This window comes from Lepidochelys kempii, chromosome 3 (genome assembly GCF_965140265.1).
Source record: "Lepidochelys kempii isolate rLepKem1 chromosome 3, rLepKem1.hap2, whole genome shotgun sequence".
NCBI lineage: Eukaryota > Metazoa > Chordata > Testudines > Cheloniidae > Lepidochelys > Lepidochelys kempii.
Window position 1 is genome coordinate 81,371,648 of NC_133258.1, and position 19,803 is coordinate 81,391,450.

A 19,803-nucleotide genomic window follows, 5' to 3' on the forward strand; every position below is an offset into this window, starting at 1 on the left:
ATAATTTAATGAGTAATTTATTCTTTCTCACATCTAAATTATTTAATTCCTGCCACAGTTCTGGAGCATTTTAATGTTTGTCTGATGATGCCCACTTTAATCCCAAAATATTTATTTGTGTAAATCTTATGTTTTAGTGTAGACAAGCTAACAATGCTTTCCAGCCATTCAGAATTGCTGAGTATATGATATTATTAGGACCAGTTCTAGTCTGAAAACTTGGGGAGGAAAGAGGGATATCTACTTGATCTTTTTCACCATGCTAAATGTGAAAGGTGAGAGAGAGAAAACTGTTAGCCAAGGAATCCTGATCTACTGATCTCTGATCCAGCAGTTCTCAAACTGTGGGGCCTGACCCCATTTTAATGGGGTTACCAGGGCTGGCATTAAACTTGCTGGGGCCTGATCACTATCACCCAGGGCCGGGGCCCAAAGGCTCCAGCCCTGGGTGGCAGGGTTCAGGTTACAAGCCACCTGCCCAGGGCTGAAGCCCTTGGGTTTTGGCTTCCTCTTCACCCCACCCACCCGGGGTAGTGGGGCTTGGGCCTTGGCCCCAACTTTGGGGTAGTGGGGCTCAGGTGGTCTCAGGCTTTGGTCCTCCCTCTTGGGGTCATGTAGTCATTTTTGTTCTCGGAAGAGAGTTGTGGTGCAATGAGGTTTGAGAATGGGACCTATTTGTTGCATGCTCTTTCTTTGAAATTAATTAAATATAAATATTCCAAAACTAAATTGGTTTAGATAAAATCTAGACTGACTTTGTTCATGAATATAAATGTCAAGACTGTCAATATGCGACCTGAACATAATTTTAATGTTAATAAATAACTAATATCTGTGCTTTCCCTAGTCAGCATGGTATCTAATGATATTAATTTTTTTCTAAAAGAAAATGACCAAAATTTTCCAACTAAAATTAGGGCCCTAACTCCATATTTAGGCACCAGAATATAAGTAGTTTCATTTTTAAAAGTGCTGAGTACCCACAAATCAGAACTTGAAAATCAGGCCACTTAACATTTGGGTGCAGACAGTTATATTTAGGCCTGGTGACTTCAAAAATTTTGGCCAATGTTAAAAAATAGCTATGCTATTGGACAGTATAGTTCCCATCAGGCTGAAGCATTGTCTAATGTATTAGATCATAAATGAATCTCAAAGGAGACAAATGATGTGGAAGTCTTATTTGCTATCTTCAATACTTTCCTCCTACTGTAGAGCCAAATCTCTTTTTCTTGGGTGGAAGAAATGCACCGCGTGCCTGCAATGGAGGAGCACGTTGACTGAGCAAGCATTGCACAAGCGAGTGACACAGGGCCCTGGGCAAACGGGCTCAGCAGAAAACAACATGATGATGTATAATTTGCACCCTGGACATGGGTAATGCAAACCTCTCCCTTCCTGTGCAATAGACGGTGGCCCTACTCCTGTGCTGCTTTCTCGGTGGGGAGGGGTTGTCGGTGATGGTTTGAGATGAGGGAAGAGGGAACAAACAATTAAAAAAAACAACTCGGGAAATCGTTGCAGCTCGCTCCGCGGGGAAGTTGGGAACCCCCGTGACTGGGAGAAGAGGGAGGGGTTTGCAGCATCAGCTGCTGCTAGGTGAAGGTAGGAGGTCCTGGGGCAGCCCACGGCTGGTCCCCAGGAGGTGCTGCGGCTCCCGCTGTCTACGTTAAGGCACCGGGCTCTGGCTACAGCCCCCTCATTCGCTGGCGAGTTCTCGGCTCGCCCACCCGCCGCTCCGGCTCCGGCAGCGCTCGGCATGGAGAAGGGGGGGCGCAAGCGGTTCGGGAAGCTCTTCCACTGCAGCGAGTCTGAGGACTCGGAGCCGGAGATGGGCGCGGAGACGCCGTCCACGAGGCGGGACCGGCGGCAGGTCGGGAGCGGGAGCGGGAGCAGCAGCAGCCGCCGCAGCCCCCCGGAGCGGGAGCCCAAGAAGTGCTCGGCGTTCAGCCACTGGCGCCCGAAGAAGAGGCAGCACCTGGGAGAAGGGGGCGGCATGGCCTCGTCTCCCCCTTCAGCCCTCTGCGCCACCCCGGATCCCGGGACCTCCACAACCAGGTAATAACCCCGCTCACCTCGCGTCCCGCTCTGCCTCCCTCACCTGCCGCCCACTCCCGGCAGCGGCTCCCCTCTCCGAAACCTGCCGGGCTCCTCCCTGGGCAGCCGCCCCCTTCCCCGGAGCGCAGCCAGTCCCCTGTCCACCAGCGACCCCAAATCGGGTACGGTGCCTCCTCCAGCCCAGAGACTGGCACGGGGAGAGAGGCTGGCGTTGGAGCCCCCCCTTACCTCTCCATCCGTCCGGTCCCACGGATGGAAGTGATTCGCCGCATACAGGCTTCATATGCTTGAACCTTTGAGGGAATTAGAGATGAGCGAAAACAGGACCCGTTTACCATTCTCAGCCAGGACCAGGTATGAACCACTGCTAGTTTGGTCAAGCAAAACTCTACCGTTGTGAAGTTCAGTCCAGTTTTGGTCCCCCTCCTGATTGATTGGAGTGTGTGTATGTGTACCTGAAACGCACATGTCTGAGATGTTCATGTGCTTACTTTGACCTGGGAATCGATGTAGTTCCCACAGTAAATGGACGAGACACACTTCAGCCAAATTATTGGGGAATTACTTAAGTGGGTGTTGTAGTCTCAAAAGGCTGTTTACAGGTGAGGGTAGAGCATTTAGTTGCACAGTATTCACATTTACAAATACAGCTGGCTTTCCTTGTTTCTAGAAGAGAATGTTTAGCTGAAATATAGTTGCTTACTTTCAATAATCCTTTGAATAGAAGCAAGGACTGATAGTGTCAACATGTTTTGTGTGTAAATCAATAAATGTATTAATGCACAGAAGTAGCAGTCACCCTATGCCTGAGGCAGGAAGAAACTTCCTGGGTAAAAAGGAGTTCATAAAATGCACATGATGTATTTTCAGGAGCTGCCCTAATCGTCATTGACTTGGTCCATGTTCTTTCTCCACTCCTAGGCTCAGCACAGAAATGGGGAAGGAAGAAAACAGGGCTTTAAAACTCTTTTCCATGGCATTTCCCCATATTTTCAGCCCCCAGTATAAGTTGGAGCAAACCTCAGGGCTCCAAAAGCTCTCAGAGGGCTGCCCTCCTAGTCAGAGTGCAGTATATTCCAACCATGCTCTCCCTTCGTTTCCTGGCACACCTCTTTTATAATGGAGATCTTCCTTGGCATCACTTGCAGCCCCTTTATGCTGCTGGAGCTGTAGGGTAATTGAAAAACAGGCCCTTTATATATTTAATGAATTCATGGTTGGTTACAGCAAATTTGGGTGCGTGTTCCAGACAATACATTTCAGACCTGGACTCATATGAACAGCAAAGTCTAGGCAGTTGGGAATCAGTAGTGTTAGTGTTATGTGGATTCAAAAGTGTCCAAAGTAAAATATACATTTCTCAATTATCTATATTTAACACCTGAGAAATGTTCATATATGGGAGGGATATGTCTTTGGGTGTATATAATATTTTTACAAAATTAAGGGTAGTCAAGTGTACCCATTAAAAATGTTGACTACTGCTGTTTGCATTTGAATGTGTATATGGAACAACTTTAAATATTTTTCATATATTTTTGTACAAATAGTAAAAAGCCTCTTGTAGAATGATTGATTGAAATAGAAAATGTGTTTCATAATACTGTTTGACAGCCAAATTCAACTTGAAGTTCATTGATGTTGTACACTTACAACAACACATAATCTACTTCCTTTCTGCCCCCAAAAGGCAGAATCCAAAATACAGCTTTTTATAACCTTGGTAAGAAGAGTCAAAGACTCAGTGAAGTACTGAAGGTCCCTTGCTATGGAGGTGTTCAGGTAACAGGTTCATGGGTACTAATACAAAGCCCAAAGAAAATAAATAGATGAGATTAAAAAGTAGAAACATTGTAACAGGTCCCAATTTCATACACCTGACAATGTCAGTGGGAGTTTTGCGTGCATAATGTGTATGATACTTGGTAATGACAAAGTATGAACAAACCCCACTAATTACTAGACCTTGAAAATGACAGGTTTATAAACATCACACAAAAGCACAGCTTTTTGTTTCCTGTTCCTAGCGCAAGTCATTTTTCTATTGACTGCATTGTGGGACAGATTAAGCCCCTAGTTATAGCAAAGCTACTAGGAAGAATATTTGAAAACATCTTTTAAGACAAATGTACATGTTTGTCTGCATCACTTCCTGAATAAAACTGGCCTTCTTAGAAGAATCTAAATATTTGTCCCATTAACCTGTAGTTTTGTATCATCACCAAAAAAAAAGTGTGTGTGTGTGTGGGGGGGAAATGGAGCAAGGAAATTGTTGTAAATTTTAGGCTATGCCACTCAAAATTATGTTTTCTCAAAGGAGTTTTGTATTGTACAATCTGTTTCAGTTTGAACATTGCTTTTCAATATATTTTGTGCAAGCACCTGATTCTTATTAAATTCATTGGCTAGCCATGAAAAGTGTATCCACAGTAGGCCAAAAGAAGACTTTATAACCTAAATTAATGTATATGTTAAATAGAGCTCATTTTTAAAATTTGAAGTGCATAACAAACAGTCACATTTTGTTATGGGACAGATGTTCACTCAATTAATTACAAATGTGAAGGCTTGATGTTCAAAGGTACCTATTCAAAATGAGCATGGGAAGTTTGCATTTAAATTTAGATTTAAAAAATAAGTAGTTGAGTGGCAGTTGTGGGGCATGTTATAGTTGCGCACAGTCAGGATATGGAAAAATAGTTTTGTTTTTTGATTATTTTTGGTTAGCTGTCATTTTTTCTTACTAAGAGATTGTCTATCCTGTGTAGCAGCTGCCAAACTGGACTAAAAGATTTTTAAAAATCTGGATTTCTTTAAAATTGAGGCTGCTACTGCAGAATATTGTGCCTCAGCATTGTCTTGGCCTCGTACTTCCTTTACTATTGGACTTTTAAGATTAACTTAGAAAAGCCTGATCAATTCTTCCCTGGACTATCTTCACAACAGTGACTCTTGTTATCTCTGGTAAGGAGAGGACAGCTATAGAAGTGGATACGTAACACAGCTGGGTCAGATAGTACCAGTTCAGAAGAAACTGGAATGGAAAAAATGCTAGAGAACAATAAATTCTTATGTGTATGAAGAAGAATGGAAATGTTAGCAAACCAGGCTATACTAAGATATACTAGTTGGGATTACCGCAAGTGTGAAGGATACGTACCCAAGGAAGGATGATAGGGTTGCCAACTCTTGAACATTGGATGGCAAAAATAGGCATATTTTTAGAGAGGTGATTATAGAATTACATCTCTGAAACTGGTTGGTGCAGAGGATAACAGAAATATCTATACTGTGACAGACAGTTATATCTAGAAATAATGACAAAAATGAATTTTCCTTAATCTATATTAACTATAATTGGAAAACGCAACTAATCAATCTAGACTGATAATACAGGCTAGTATAACAATTGGTCTAATGATTCACTGTTCGTGAGGCAGATGCTAATTCGAAAATACATTCTCAATGTGCATTACTTCTGTCATGCTTCAAGCTTCCGCAATTTAAAAGAAACTTTATTTGGAATAATTAACACTTATGTATTTTGTGTTTATCTTTGCTGAACGATGATATGGGGAGGCAGATAGAATTGTCTGCAAAAGTTTGCATTTGCATATCTGAAGGATATGATCATAAAAAAAGCTTTGCGCGGGTAGCTGCAAGGCATCCATCTTTTTAGCATCCAGGTGCTGGAATATAGAAATTTATAGTAGCATAACACTGAATTCCTAAGGTACCCTCCATTTCTCTCTTTGAGTTTGGCTGCCTGAACCCTCTTTCTCTTCTCTGATGTTCTTTAGTTTCTGTTACTGAAGAAGTGACAGCGCAAAAAGGTGAGTTTTGCAATCAAATCTGAAGATGGTTGGGCGTGGGCTAAATCAGCTCTCACTGTGTAGGGAGTTCCACAGAGAGGGCCCCTTTACTGAGAACATCTGCTCTCCACCTCTCAAAAAATGCTACATATTTCCCACTCTGTTTAGCAGTCCCTCTGGGTCTCAATTGAAGGAGTGGTTTCCAGGGAAGACTGATCCCAACACACTGAAGACTTTAATAATCAGGACCAGGACCTTAATATGGACTCAAAAGTAGACAGGGAGCCAATGGAAATCCTGTAGCCTTGGTGTTGTGATTGTTTGATAACGCTGATAAATGGGCCTACAGACACTGTACTTTCTGAAGTTTTTTGTCTGGTCCTGATTGTCAGCAGTAGATAAGAACATAAGAATGGCCCTACTGGGTCAGACCAAAGGTCCATCAATGGGATGTTAGATGGGGTGAGATCTGAGTTACTACAGAGAATTCTTTCCTGGGTATCCGGCTGGTGAATCTTGCCCATATACTCAGGGTTCAGCTGATTGCCATATTTAGGGTCGGGAAGGAATTTTCCTCCAGGGCAGATTGGAAGAGGCCCTGGAGGTTTTTCGCCTTCCTCTGTAGCATGGGGCATGGGTCGCTTGCTGGAGGATTTTCTGCTCCTTGAAGTCTTAAACCATGGTTTGAGGACTTCAATAGCTCAGAGATAGGTGAGAGGTTTATCGCAGGAGTGGGTGGGTGAGATTCTGTGGCCTGCATTGTGCAGGAGGTCAGACTAGATGATCATAATGGTCCCATCTGACCTGAATATCTATGAATCTATAAGCCCAGTATCCTGTCTTCTGACAGTGGCCAGTGCCAGGTGCCCCAGAGGGAATGAACAGAACAGGTAATCATCAAGTGATCCATCCCCTGTCACTCATTCCCAGCTTCTGGCAAACAGAGGCTAGGGACACCATGCTTGTCCATCGTAGCTAATAGCCATTGATGAACCTATCCTCCATGAATTTATCTAGTTCTTTTTTAAACTCTGTTATAGTCTTGGCCTTCACAACATCCTCTGGCAAGGAGTTCCATAGGTTGACTGTGTGTTGTGTGAAAAAATACTTCCTTTAGTTTGTTTTAAACCTGCTGCCTATTAATAGCATTTGGTGCCCCCTAGTTCTTGTGTTATGAGAAGTAGTAAACAACACTTCCTTTTCTACTTTCTCTACACTAGTCATGTTTTATAGACCTTAATCATATCTCCCCTTAGCCGTCTCTTTTCCAAGCTGAAAAATCCCAGTTTTATTAATCTCTCCTCATGCAGAAGCCGTTCCGTACCCCTAATAATTTTTGTTGTCCTTTTCTGAACCTTTTGCAGTTCCAATATATCTTTTTTGAGATGTGGCGACCACATCTGCACACAGTATTCAAGATGTGGGAGTACCAGAGATTTATATAGAGGCAACATGATATTTTCTGTCTTATTATCTATCTCTTTCTTAATTATTCCCAGCATTCTGGTCACTTTTTTGACTGCCGCAGCACATTGAGTGGATGTTTTCAGAGAACTATCCGCAATGACTCCAAGATCTCTTTCTTGAATGGTAACAACTAATTTAGTCCCCATCATTTTATCTGTATAGTTGGGATTATGCTTTCCAATGTGCATTACTTTGCATTTATCCACATTAAATTTCATCTGAAGAGTTATAATAGTACAGTTATGAGCCAGCAAATGCCCAGATTATAGCAGCAAGGGTCTTGGCCAAATGGAATGGATGTAATCATCTGCCAAATTGGAGTTGTTACTACTGTTACATCCCTAGTTTCAAGGAACAATAACTTATAATAATAATCAGAGATTTAAGTGTCATGACAATTTCAGGGCAGATATCTGAGCAGCCTCTGATTGTTTGCCCTTCTGGTCAACTACTTCCATTTTTATCTAAATTAAGCTTGATCCAGCTGGTCTTCATCTAGATGGTGAATTCTTGCAGGCAGAGTGGCATCTGTCCATAGCGATGAAGAGGTCATCCCACAGTGGCTTGACAGAAAGAAAAGCAGTTAATTAAGGTATATAGTGGCATGAAATTTAGTAAAGGAAAACTTAGGTCAAATATCAGGAAACTTTTAGATTATGGAATATACTTTACCCCAGACAGGAACAACAACTCAGCAATATATTGTATGGAGATATAATAGTTCTTCTCCATATCTAATTTCTTTGACTTCTTTTTTTCTATTCTTTGCTTTAACTTCTGTATGAGGAGAACTGTGGGAACCATACTTCAAGGTCTGTATATTATATAGCATTTTGTTGATAGATTAATTGAGGCTTGTTACTAGCTGACTTTTACCCTTATCTTAAACAAGAATTTTTAATAATATGAGACTTTGGCAATTTTACTAAGAACAATTTTACTGAACTGTAATGCTCTTAACTGCATTAAGCTAACTATAGCAAAATATGACCCCAATTCTGCAAACACTTAACTGTGTGTGCAACTTTACATTGTGAGTTATCCAGTTGCAGTCAATGGAACTACTCACATGCACAAAGTTATGCATGTGCTTTGTTTGCAAGATCAGGCTGAAATGTCTAAAGGTGTTACTAGTTACATTCACTTTGCAAAATTATACTTGGGAATAAAAAATACATAATAAACTATCCTGAATCATGCCATAAATAAGCAAAGTGCTTTAGGAATAAAAATATACTACTAGTATTGCTCTATAAAGTAAAGAAAAACAAATTCTGATAAAATGTCAAGTTATACCTCAAGAATCAAATACTGTACTTAGGGTTTTTTCTCAAGTATAGTGTGACATGGTCACTTTGTGAATGAAGCATGAATGCTTTTTAAACGTATGTCTCCGTAGAAAGATACGAAGGTAAGTGGCAAGCTGGAACAAGTCCTCAGTGCTGTTCATAGAGTAATAATTGCACTGAATTCATAGAGGGTGAAATGTACCCTCTTATGAAAGACTTATGTAAGAATGTCTGTGCCCTGAAAGCCTGCAGTAACCTTTCACAGGTTGAGGGTGACATGGGCAGAGTTGCCTTGTATAGAGGCTTCTATGCCTCATTTGTACTAGGGTTAGGTTATGCAGTGGCTCCAACTAGACCAGTGTGAAGTAGAGCATGATACTTTTCACTTATATTATTTAATTAAAATTGGCATTTATGTTTGGTATTTATTTTTGAACTTTACCAAATAGTACTTCTAATAATTAATGATCTGCTGCCTTTAAAATCAATGGAAGTTTTGCCTTTTGTTTTAGTAAAGTGGGAACAGGATCTCACTCCCAAATTCTGTATCTTCAGAATTCTTTAGTTCAAAAATATCAAATTATGGTATATACACTATTTTTTGTAAAATACATCTAAATTATCACTTAAAACCGTGCTCTTGATGTCAAAAAATGAAACCTAGTGAATGGACTTTGCCATTCACATACATAGGAATCGTCCATATCTCTTTGAATATGACTTAGAGAGAATCTGTAGAATTAAGATTGCCCGTACAACCTTAATTTGTCCCCCGTGTGCATGTGCATTATGATACAGCCTTGAATTACATGATCCCATACTATTTTTTTTCCACTGGATCCATGCTTCATTCAGTGCAGAGGATGGGACTGTGTTCCAGGAATGAATCATGGTTGTGTATTGAAAGAGGCTGTTGTCTATTGGACCTCTGCTTCATTTGTTGGAGAAGCTGGAAGGTGTGTGATGAATGAGGCAAAGAACTGCAGGCAGAGAAATGATGGTCTTGTAATTGACTGCAATCCTGGAGAATTGGACTCTACCCTGGTCTCTGCCACAGAGTTCCTGTATGATGCTGGACATATCATATAAACCATAGTTTTTATTGGTGGCCCCTGTGTGTTCCTCATTTTCTTGGCACCCAAACTGAGGCACACATGGTCTGATTTGCCAAATACTAAGCACTCGCGAATATAACTCAGGTTAATGGGAGCTCGGTTCTCAGCATATAAAGTGCTATAAAATACTGAGTACTCTGTAAAATCTGGTCCTTGGATTCTCAGATTGGGCACCCAAAATTAGTGGACAATTAACAATTTTGGCTTTAAACTCTGTGATTTGGTTCCCCATCTGTAAAATGGGGATAGTAATATCGCCTCAACTCACCAGCATGTGGTGAAGATTAATTAATTAATGTCTGTAAAGAACTAAAATACTGTGGTGAAAGCACCATAAAAAAAGCCCACAAAGAAATTAATAAGTCTATATTCAGTGCAGGGTGTGGATGGTTTATTTTAGAGCCACACATTGAACGCTAAAGTTAAAAATAAATATTGAATATCTACCCATTCCGTGATCACTGTCCAGCCAATGCCCTCCCTTCCCTTCTGCTCCTCTGTCTCTTATCTTCCTCTCCCCTTTTCTGCTCCTATCTGCCTCCCCACTGCTCCCATTCTTGGGTTCTTACACCCCCTCTCCCTCTGCACTCCTTGGTGCGAGCAGGGAGGACAATGAAAACACCAGAGAGAACCTCCCTGATCTTAATCCCTGTGCCTAGTGCCACAGCAGCACCTGGCAGCCAGGAAGAGCAATTGTAAAGAAAGTCCTGCTCAGTCCTTATAACTCTGGCTAGAGCAAGCTTAGTGCTAATGGAATCTCCAGGGAAATTAGCTGCCAAACTCTAAAAAGTGCCTTTACTGAGCATGTGTCAGCTGTGATTTTTTTTCAGTGGCTCATCAGGTGTGTAGATAACTTTTTTTTTATGTGGAGGGCTGAAGTAAATAAAATAACATAATAGCTGTTGAATATCGCTTCACTGAGTAGTTTTGTACCGTGATTAAATTTGTCTACTTTTAATAAAGTGCGATAAACTTCTGTTCCAAACTCATTATTTCCTTTATTTATTAATGTAATCCCTAAGTTTTTGGGGGCCTAATGCTCTCCTAAAGCCCTCAGTTGTCTATACTCATGCTCATAATTTAAGTAAATTTGAACAAATATTCACAAGGATGTCATGAGGCTGGAGCATATATTACATGTTACATGTTTTACATTTGAGATAAATTGTCTTTTACAAGGAAAAAAACAAGCCGAAAACAGTTTGTCAGTCGGCATAACATCAGAGCCCAGAAACATTTTATGCTTATTCTGTTCTTACCGAGCAACAGTTAACATTTTCTTTTAATCCAAATGTTCTTCAGCTAAGATAGACTGCTACCTGAATAAGCAGGCTCCTTTTCTGTTTCATGTTTGAGAACTATGGCTCTGTACAAGAATATATTGAATATTCTTACAGGTTTTCTTGCAATCTATGGTTTTGGCAAACGTGTGTGTGAACTTTCTGATTTTAAAGTAATAATTTGTTGCTTCTTTTTTATGCACTGTTCCAAAGGGCCCATTTGGTAAGTAAGATGAAAATACTTTGCTCTGAATTGGTGACTTGGATTAGAGTCCAACTCCCTTCATCTGCACATATTACTTGATAAAGGAGAGAGCACACAAGTTATACTAATGTTACACAGAGGAAACTACATTAAAAGAACATTATTAATGTTGCTAAAGTCAAGCACTCAGAAGGTAAGGATTACCAGATTTAAGGTTGCCTGGGCAACCTTAATTTGGCCCCCTGGTAAATTGTAATTAAAGACTGTATCCTAGCATTTAATTACAATTCACACAACCAAGTGCCACCTTCACACACACAGCCTTTAGTCACTCCCACACTCACATTTCCTTCCTTCCTGCCAGACTCCAGAACCAGTCTCCCTCTACCCTTCTCAAAGACTGGATTTAGGGGCAAGTGACCCGGGCAACTGCCTGGGTTCCTGGACTTGGAGAGTGCTGGGCTCAGGATGCTGTTTTTGTTGTTAGCGACAAAAGGGAAAATAGAACGTTTGAAGTAAAATGTTTTAGGTATTCTGTATGTAGATTCATTTTTCACTACGCTCCTAGAGTGTTCTGGACCTTTGTAGAATCTCATGGAACCTTCCAGACTTTCTGAGAACTACATTTTCTTGAACCTCCTAGAATGTTGTCAGTCATGTCCTCGTGGGTAAATAAGGGGCGGGGCATCACCAGTCAGTCAGTGAGATATAAGAATGAAGTGAAGTGAGAGCCCAGCTGTGATACTGTGAACCTTATTTTATTGTGTAATTATGAAAGTGGACTTGTATTTTAAGACTTGAAGATTGTAAGTAATGAATAATAGAGGACATATTGGAAAACATAATCCTAACTATACATATACAATGATGGGGTCTAAATTACCTGTTACCACTCAAGAAAGAGATCTTGGAGTCATTGTGGATAGTTATCTGAAATCATCCACTCAATGTGCAGCGGCTGTCAGAAAAGTGAACAGAATGTTGGGAATCATCAAGATGTGGTCTCCCCATCTCAAAAAAGATATATTGGAATTGGAAAAAGTTCAGAAAAGGGCAACAAATTATTAGGGGTATAGAATGGCTTCCATATGAGGAAAGATTAATAAGACTGGGACTTTTCAGTTTGGCAAAGAGGTGACTAAGAGGGGGATATGACAGAGGTCTAAAAAATCCATGAGTGGTATAGAAAAAGTAAATAAGGAAGTGTTTACTCCTTCTCATAATACAAGAACAAGGGGCCAACAAATGAAATTAATAGGTGGCAGGTTTAAAACAAACACAAGAAAGTATTTTTTCATGCAATGCACTGTCAACCTCTGGAACTCCTTGCCAGAGGGTGTTGTGAAGCCAATACTATAACAGGGTTCAAAAGGGAGCTAGATAGATTCATGGAAGATAGCTCCATCGATGGCTATTAGCCAGGATGGGCAGGAATAGTATCCCTAGCCTCTGTTTGCCAGAAGCTGGGATTGGGTGACAGGGCATGGATCACTTGATGATAACCTGTCTGTTCATTCCCTTTATGGCACCTGCCACTGTCGGAGGACAGAAAACTGGGCCTGATGGACCTTTGGTCTGACCCAGTATGGCCATTCTTATGTTCTTGTACATAATGAGATGCCAGAGAGATCTATCAAACCCCTGTCAATACAACAATATAAAAGAAATACTGTTACTTTTGCCATGCTTAAGACATTATGATTGATGACTTTCTCAGACTGCAGAACATAGTATTATGGAGAGCAAAAGTCTATCTGTTTTCCCCTATAGAAAATAAAAGATGCCCCTGAAGAAACCTTCAGGAGCTCAGTATAGGAAGTGAGAAGCTCAGTTGCAATCTAGTTTGCAGCCACGGGCAAATTTGATGGAAAAATATCTGAAACAGAACAACATAGACCAGGTTTTAGGCAGTAGTGATCATCCCTGTGCAGAAGAAATTAAGGAGTGAAGTGTAAATGGTGGAAGTTCTATTACTAAGGAATTAGCAGATTTACCTGAAGATAAGGAATGGAAATGTGAGGAAAGTGATGGAGAATAGTCCAGTTTTCCTGGTGGCATAAAGGAGAGTGATGATAAACAAGAATGTGGCTCACATGAAAAGGAGAGAAACAATAAAGAAGATTCAGCCTCGCATAATGACGGAACCAGCAATGAGAAAAATTGCACACCACAAATCGATATGTCAGAGCCTGCTTTATGGCTGGCAATCCTAAACTCTACTGATATCAATTGTACAATTTTGAACTGTCTGGGCAAAACTGAGGATATAACGTTTCCAGTAAATGAACAGAAGTGACACTTCTCAAAGTCATACTGCAAAAGAGTGCTCAAGAATGGTGAAAAACTGAATCAGCATTGGCTAGTTTACTCAAAATCAACAGACAAAGTGCTCTGTTTTTGTTGCAAAATATTTGACAAGTATGCCAAATCGTTGCTTGTGCTTTCCATGTACAATTACTGGCATAACTTAGCTAATGCTCTAAAGCAACATGAAAAGTCACCCGGCCATTTTACAGTCAACTCCAAATGGATGGAGGTCGAGTCCAGACTCCAGCTGACTAAATGCATAGACTCAGAAAAAACAAAACATTATTAATGTAGAAACCCAGCACTGGAGGAATGTGCTTGAGCATCTGTTCTCAATTACCCTGTTCCTTGCAAAGAATAATTGGGCTTTCTTGGGCTCATTGGATAAATTGTTGCCTGAACATAATGATAATTTCCTCAGTTTACAATTTCCTCAATGTAGGAGCTCCTTGGGAAATATGACGATGTCATGTGTGAGCACCTACATTGAGTGCTTCATAAAGAAGCTATGGACCATCACTGTAGCAAAACAATTCAAAATGAATTGATTGACCTTTCTGGCAAATGTCATAACCATACAGCTAAGAGTAGCCTAGAATTCCTCCTTACCTGTAAGGGGTTAAGAAGCTCAAATAACCTGGTTGGCACCTGACCAAAAGGACCAATGGGGAAAGAAGATACTTTCGAATCTTGGGGGGAAGGCTTTGTTGCGTGTGTTCTTGGGAGCAGACAAGCATCAGGTCAGAAAACTCCTTCTCCTATAAACCATCCTAAAAGTCTCTCATATTACAAAAATTGTAAGTAAAAGGCAGGCAAGGCATGTTAGATTATCTTTTGTTCTGCTTGTGAATTTTTCCTTTGCTGGAGGGAGCTTTCTTCTTGTGTTGTGGCTGCCATTCCCTCAACCTGGTTGTGTCAGATGCAGCATCATTATCTTTAGACTTAGTATCTCTCTTTGGAGTACTGCAAAGTCTTGTTTTCAGCATCAACTGAGGTGGAAAACCTGCCAGGGCTGGGGGACAGGCACCCCTGGACCTGCCGGACCACAGGCACCCCTCCCCAACCTTCCCCAGCCCCAAATCTGCGACGGCGGGAGAACAGGCACCTTCCCCTGGCCCCAGCCCAGCCTTGCCCCAGCCGGGGGAGAGGCACCTCTTCCCCCACCAACCCCAGGTGCTTCTGGGGGGGGAGTCCTCTCTCCCCACCATAGCCCTGGGGAGCCCCACTGCACCCCAAAACCCTCATCTCTGACCCCACCCCAGAGTCCTCACTCCCTTGCACCCCAACCCTCTGCCCCAGCCCTGAGACCTCTCCAACACGCTGAACCTCTCAGCCCTGGGGCTTCAGTCACACATCACCTCCATATTGGTGCACATAACAAAATTCATTCCGCACATGGGTGGGAAGAATTAGAGTGAACACTGGTGGACTCATCATCACTTGGAGTCTGAGACAAAATTAGATATCTTTCTGAAAGGTATGCTTTAATTCAGTTTCTGGGAAAAACTTTATGGCCTTTGTATACAAGAGGTTATACATGATCTTAGTGGCTTCTTCTAGCCTTGGGGGTCTATGAATTTGTAGTCAGAATCAAGAAGGACAATATGAGTTCTGTAATGCTTGTCATCAAGAGCCATTTTTGCCCATCATCTGAAGCGTTTGGAGTCTCTAAGGATGGTCTAACTTTCTCTATTCTAGCTTCCCTGCAGGGTGTATTTTCCTATGGAGCAGCCTTTGGTGGCATAGTATTGGTTTTCCACTGTTTTAATGTCCTTGCTGCTGCTATTTGGGATTTCATAGTGGGCATCCCACTGATGCTAAAGAGAAACACAGTAATCACCAGTGCTGAGGGGTTATTTTACACCTTCACTGAGTCATTTAATGAATAACCTGTAATACACGAAACAGCACATATGCATGGAATGTTGGAACAGTATAGTATGTATTTCATGAGCCCAAATAGAATGATCTTTAGTACACAGGAAGTATAATTAAAATATTATCAGTGCATACGTTATATGGCCACCTCTATTTTAGAAGTGGAGGCCTTGTTTTTATGGTGCACCCTAAATCACTGGTTGTGTTCCAGCAAATTGTTAAGGATTTTTTTTTGATGACATAATTATTTGTTTTAGGCTGCCTTTGACAAAATGGCTACTATGTAACTTGTTTGTGACCCTTCCATAGTTAAGTGCAGAAGCTCAAACAAAAAAACTGGAAGGCAAATGGAAATTCTCTGCTTGAAAGTCAATATCCACTCAAAGAATATTTGTGAGCTCTACTGGAGACCAAGAGCTTGTTTATATTTATTACATAGCAGAGGTGAGAATTGTACAGTGAAACTGTTAAAACTAGACAGCCTTATTGTTACTTTCCATGGAAGTTCAACATGCCCAGCTATCCAGTTACTGTCATGGGATCCCCAAGATTTGGGCATGGATCCAGTAGCTTATTCTATGGAAAACAATTTTCTCTGTCCTCTGTTAATTGTGGGTGGTAATACTTCCTTCCTGCAACCTTTTGTCTGTCTGGTCTATTTAAACTGTAAGCTCCTCAGGCCGGGGACTGTCTCTTACTCTGTGTATGCAGAATATGTACCACAATGGAGCCCCAGTTTTGACTGAGGCCTCTACATACTATTGTAATACAAGTAATATTTAATAACAATGATTTTGGTCTTCAGGGCTGTTAATCTAGCATCTTTCACAAGCCAAGCTCTAAGTAAGCACAACATTTTAGTTAAAACGGTGGCTAATTAAAAACAAAACATTTATCAGGTTTTGTCATCTTTGTATAATTTAAAAAGATATATATGATACTAGGTGGGGGGGGGGGAGAGTCAGGAGGAAGGCAAGAGGTTCAAAGCTATATTAAACTCCCAAAAGCAGAAATACTTTTATAGACAATGCAGTTGATAAGCCAGTTACTTACTGATGACAAATCTGTTCATGTGAAATAAGCCATGTAGTTCCTGCTTATTGGCCTAATACTCTAACGTGGTGAATGTTACAGTTCCTGTTTCATACATGGGGGATTGGGAATGCTCAGCACCTTCAATGAGACACTCGACATATCCCATATTTGGGCCCATGTCTAGTAATGTTTTAAGAAAATGAAAGCTACCACCAAAAATCTGATTAAAAAACACAACCACAAAATCCCTATAGATTATCAGGTGGATTTAATTATTATTTATAGTGTGGATCAGAGGTATATAGAAAATAATCCTATTGTATGCCTCATGTTTTGGTTTTTATGGATTTTTACTTTCCTAGGAAAAATAATAGGGCATTGTAATATTCAAATTACTCCCTCAGTGTGTCAGTCTCATTGTTTGGCCTGTCTTGTGCCTTGTGTTTATGACTTTGAGAAAAGTGGAATGCAAACTGACCTGCTTGAAAGTCAATATTGCACTCTGTCCACTTGAGAAATATGTATGCTTTGCTGGAGACCAGGAGAGAAGGTTAATGTGTATATGATTTCACAGCAGGGGTGAGAACTGTGCAGAGGAACTGTTAAAATTGGTCAGCCTTATTGTTATTTCCAATTGATGTTCAATGTGCTGACTCAGCAATTAAGCAAACAAGTTATAAATAAGAAATGTATGGTATCTTCCTTTTGGAACAACCAGAAAGCAGCACTATGGATCCTGAGCAGGAGTGGTTTTCTTCAATGAGAGTGAGAGAAGGGCAGCTTTTCATGCAGGCTCTTGTGGATTTTAAATTAGCTAAACTTCCTATTGGACCAAACTCTGTGGGACAGAGGTGCTGTTTTTACTTCAGTCCATTAGGAATGGAATAGACGAAAGGGGGTAGGGAGATTCCTAGCTGCCTCTGTACAATTAATGTAATTTAAAATAGAAATTTAATTTGGAACCTAGATGTCAGTTTTTTGTTTCGTCATTTGGCTGCTCCTTGTTAAAACCTTGTTACCTTAAATAAGTATTTGTTAGTGCCAGAGACTCCAGTTTGTTCATTATTTAGTATAGGAAGTGTTTAGTATGAGTCTCAACAAATAAGAGTTCTCACCCTGAACAACGTGTGTGTGTGTGTGTGTGTGTGTACGCGTGCGCGCGCTAAGGCTGCATGACAAATGTATAGCCCTTAAGAATTATTCCACTGCTAGTAACAAGAAACTTCCTCTCCTATGAAAAATAGGAAGGGTGCTGTATTTACTTTACAGTACAGCTATCCTTGTTGGGATAAAGTCTACTCAGATACCACATCTTTATCCTATAAAAATAGAGCATTCTCCTATATATCACTTAAGGAATAGTAAACATCGTGACATAACTAGGCTTTATCTTTATAAACAAAACAATAAAGTAACTCCAACTGTAGTATACTGCCTTTATCAATGTGAAATGAAATTAATACAGTATGACAAGGGCGCAACATCAGGCTTGAATACGTTATAAGTGAATTTTGTCAGAATCACATTTTTAAAGTGAATTTATATTTTTGAGTATGCTTTTGTGCTCAGATACTATGTTACACTGTATCAGAACCTAGATGGGTTATTGGAGTTTCAAAGTTGTCTGCACTAGAGAAATATACCATTAGTAATTGAACCAATGGGATTATACTAGCGATAACAGCAATGGCACAGTGCTCAAACTGTAGTATTTTACTGATGACTAAAGCAGGTTTTGTGATTATTTTAGTTAAAGGAAACATAGTGCTGCTGCTGCTGTGATGTAGCCTGGCTGTATTCTCTGCCTTAGTTTCTGCAGCTGGTGCCTGACTCTGTGTGAGAGAGTCTGAATGAACAGGAAGCACCCTACAGGATGTGTGGCAACTTTAAATTCTCTGACAATGCTTAACCTTTTGTGGCACACCTCGCTTTAATTCCCCCCCCCCCCAAATTCTAGCAAGTTCTAGCAAAGACAGTGATTGAACATAGCAGCATTTTTATAATAATATAAGCTATAAGAAAGTGTTCTTTTATAATATCAATAGGGTTGTGTTTTTTGCTTTTTGTTTTTACTAGTTCAGGAGTTATCTATTTAGTCTCTTCCATGTAATCTGAAACAAGATCAGTACATAAAATTTGTTTTTTTTTTCCCCTGGTGCATCAGTTCTAAAATCAGTCTTCTTGGCTAGCTGCTCATTTTCTTCCACAGTTGTGTTCTTGGGTACCTCTACCAGATGTTTGTTTCCTACTTTGGTGTTCACTAAATATGAATGAGATGACATTTCTTCAATCATTGTAATTTTTGTGGCCAGTGACTATCTTGTGAAAGTCTAACATTCTTTGTTTTTTTTAACGGCGGTAAAAGTGGTGTCTCTCGACTTGTCTAATCTGTCTTCCATGGGGAGCGCGTGTGCCCCCATTTGGGGACACTAGCCATGTGGCCCCACCCCTTGGACTCAAGGCCCTGCCCCTGCCCCTGGACACTGGAGGGAGCCCTGACCACCCGCCCCTTCCATCCACCAGAGCCCCAAGTGCCTGCCTTCCCTGCCCCCCCCACCCCCATAGCCAGAAGAGCCCCAACCAAACCGCCCCTGGCTGGCACCAGCACTGCACTGTTGGGCCGCCCCCAGCGCCGGGCCACCGCCAGTGCCAGGTTGCTGGCTGGCCTCAGTGTCAGCCCCAGCACCGGGCCACCAGCTTTCAGCGGAACTGGGTTCCCGCTGGCTTGGGCACCAGCATGGGGGAGAGGTTGCAGAATGGGTGGGGCCAGGACTTGGCTTAGGAAAGGCTTAGTCTCCCCAGGCCTATTACACCTGCTGCCCATCAGAGTTATTTGTCAACCTTTGGTATATCTCATATCTGTAACTAAGTAAGAATAGGTATGTTATACAGAAGTTCTACAATGATTTTCACTGAACTGTGGTCTAATGTTCATTACTATGGTACTTTAGAATTCCATGACTTACAGACATGTAGTTAACGTGCCTGACCACAGTTGAAGCTGTGGTACGTTTACCTGTCATTACCTCTGGAAAGTTGCTCAAATAGTTGATTATAATTAAGGCTACATTTTAATCATGGGTATTTTTAGTAAAAGTCATGGACAGGTCATGGGCCATAAACAAAAATTCACGGGCCCGTGACCTGTCCATAATTTTTACTAAAAATACCTACCGTGACTAAAAGTTGGGCAGGGGCACTCTAGGCGGGTGGTCCAGGGGCACTGCAGGTGCTGGGGGTGGGGGTCGAGGTGACTCGGAACCTCCACTGGTACTGGGGGAGGGAGGGTTGGCAGGGCTCCCTACCTGACTCCACATCCCTGCAGTTCCTAGGCGGCGGAGGCAGGGGCCAGGGCTG

General features: G+C 41.3%; 1 protein-coding gene across 1 annotated transcript in view; it reads left to right on the forward strand.

Annotated features, from left to right (window-relative positions):
• Window positions 1-1,759: 1,759 nt before the first annotated feature.
• Window positions 1,760-19,803, forward strand: part of CRYBG1 (crystallin beta-gamma domain containing 1) — a 151,570-nt gene continuing 133,526 nt past the window's right edge. Inside the window, exon 1 of the mRNA XM_073336915.1 lies at window positions 1,760-2,058. Within this exon, the coding sequence (XP_073193016.1) occupies window positions 1,760-2,058 (299 nt within the window). The remainder of the gene's footprint in view (window positions 2,059-19,803) is intronic.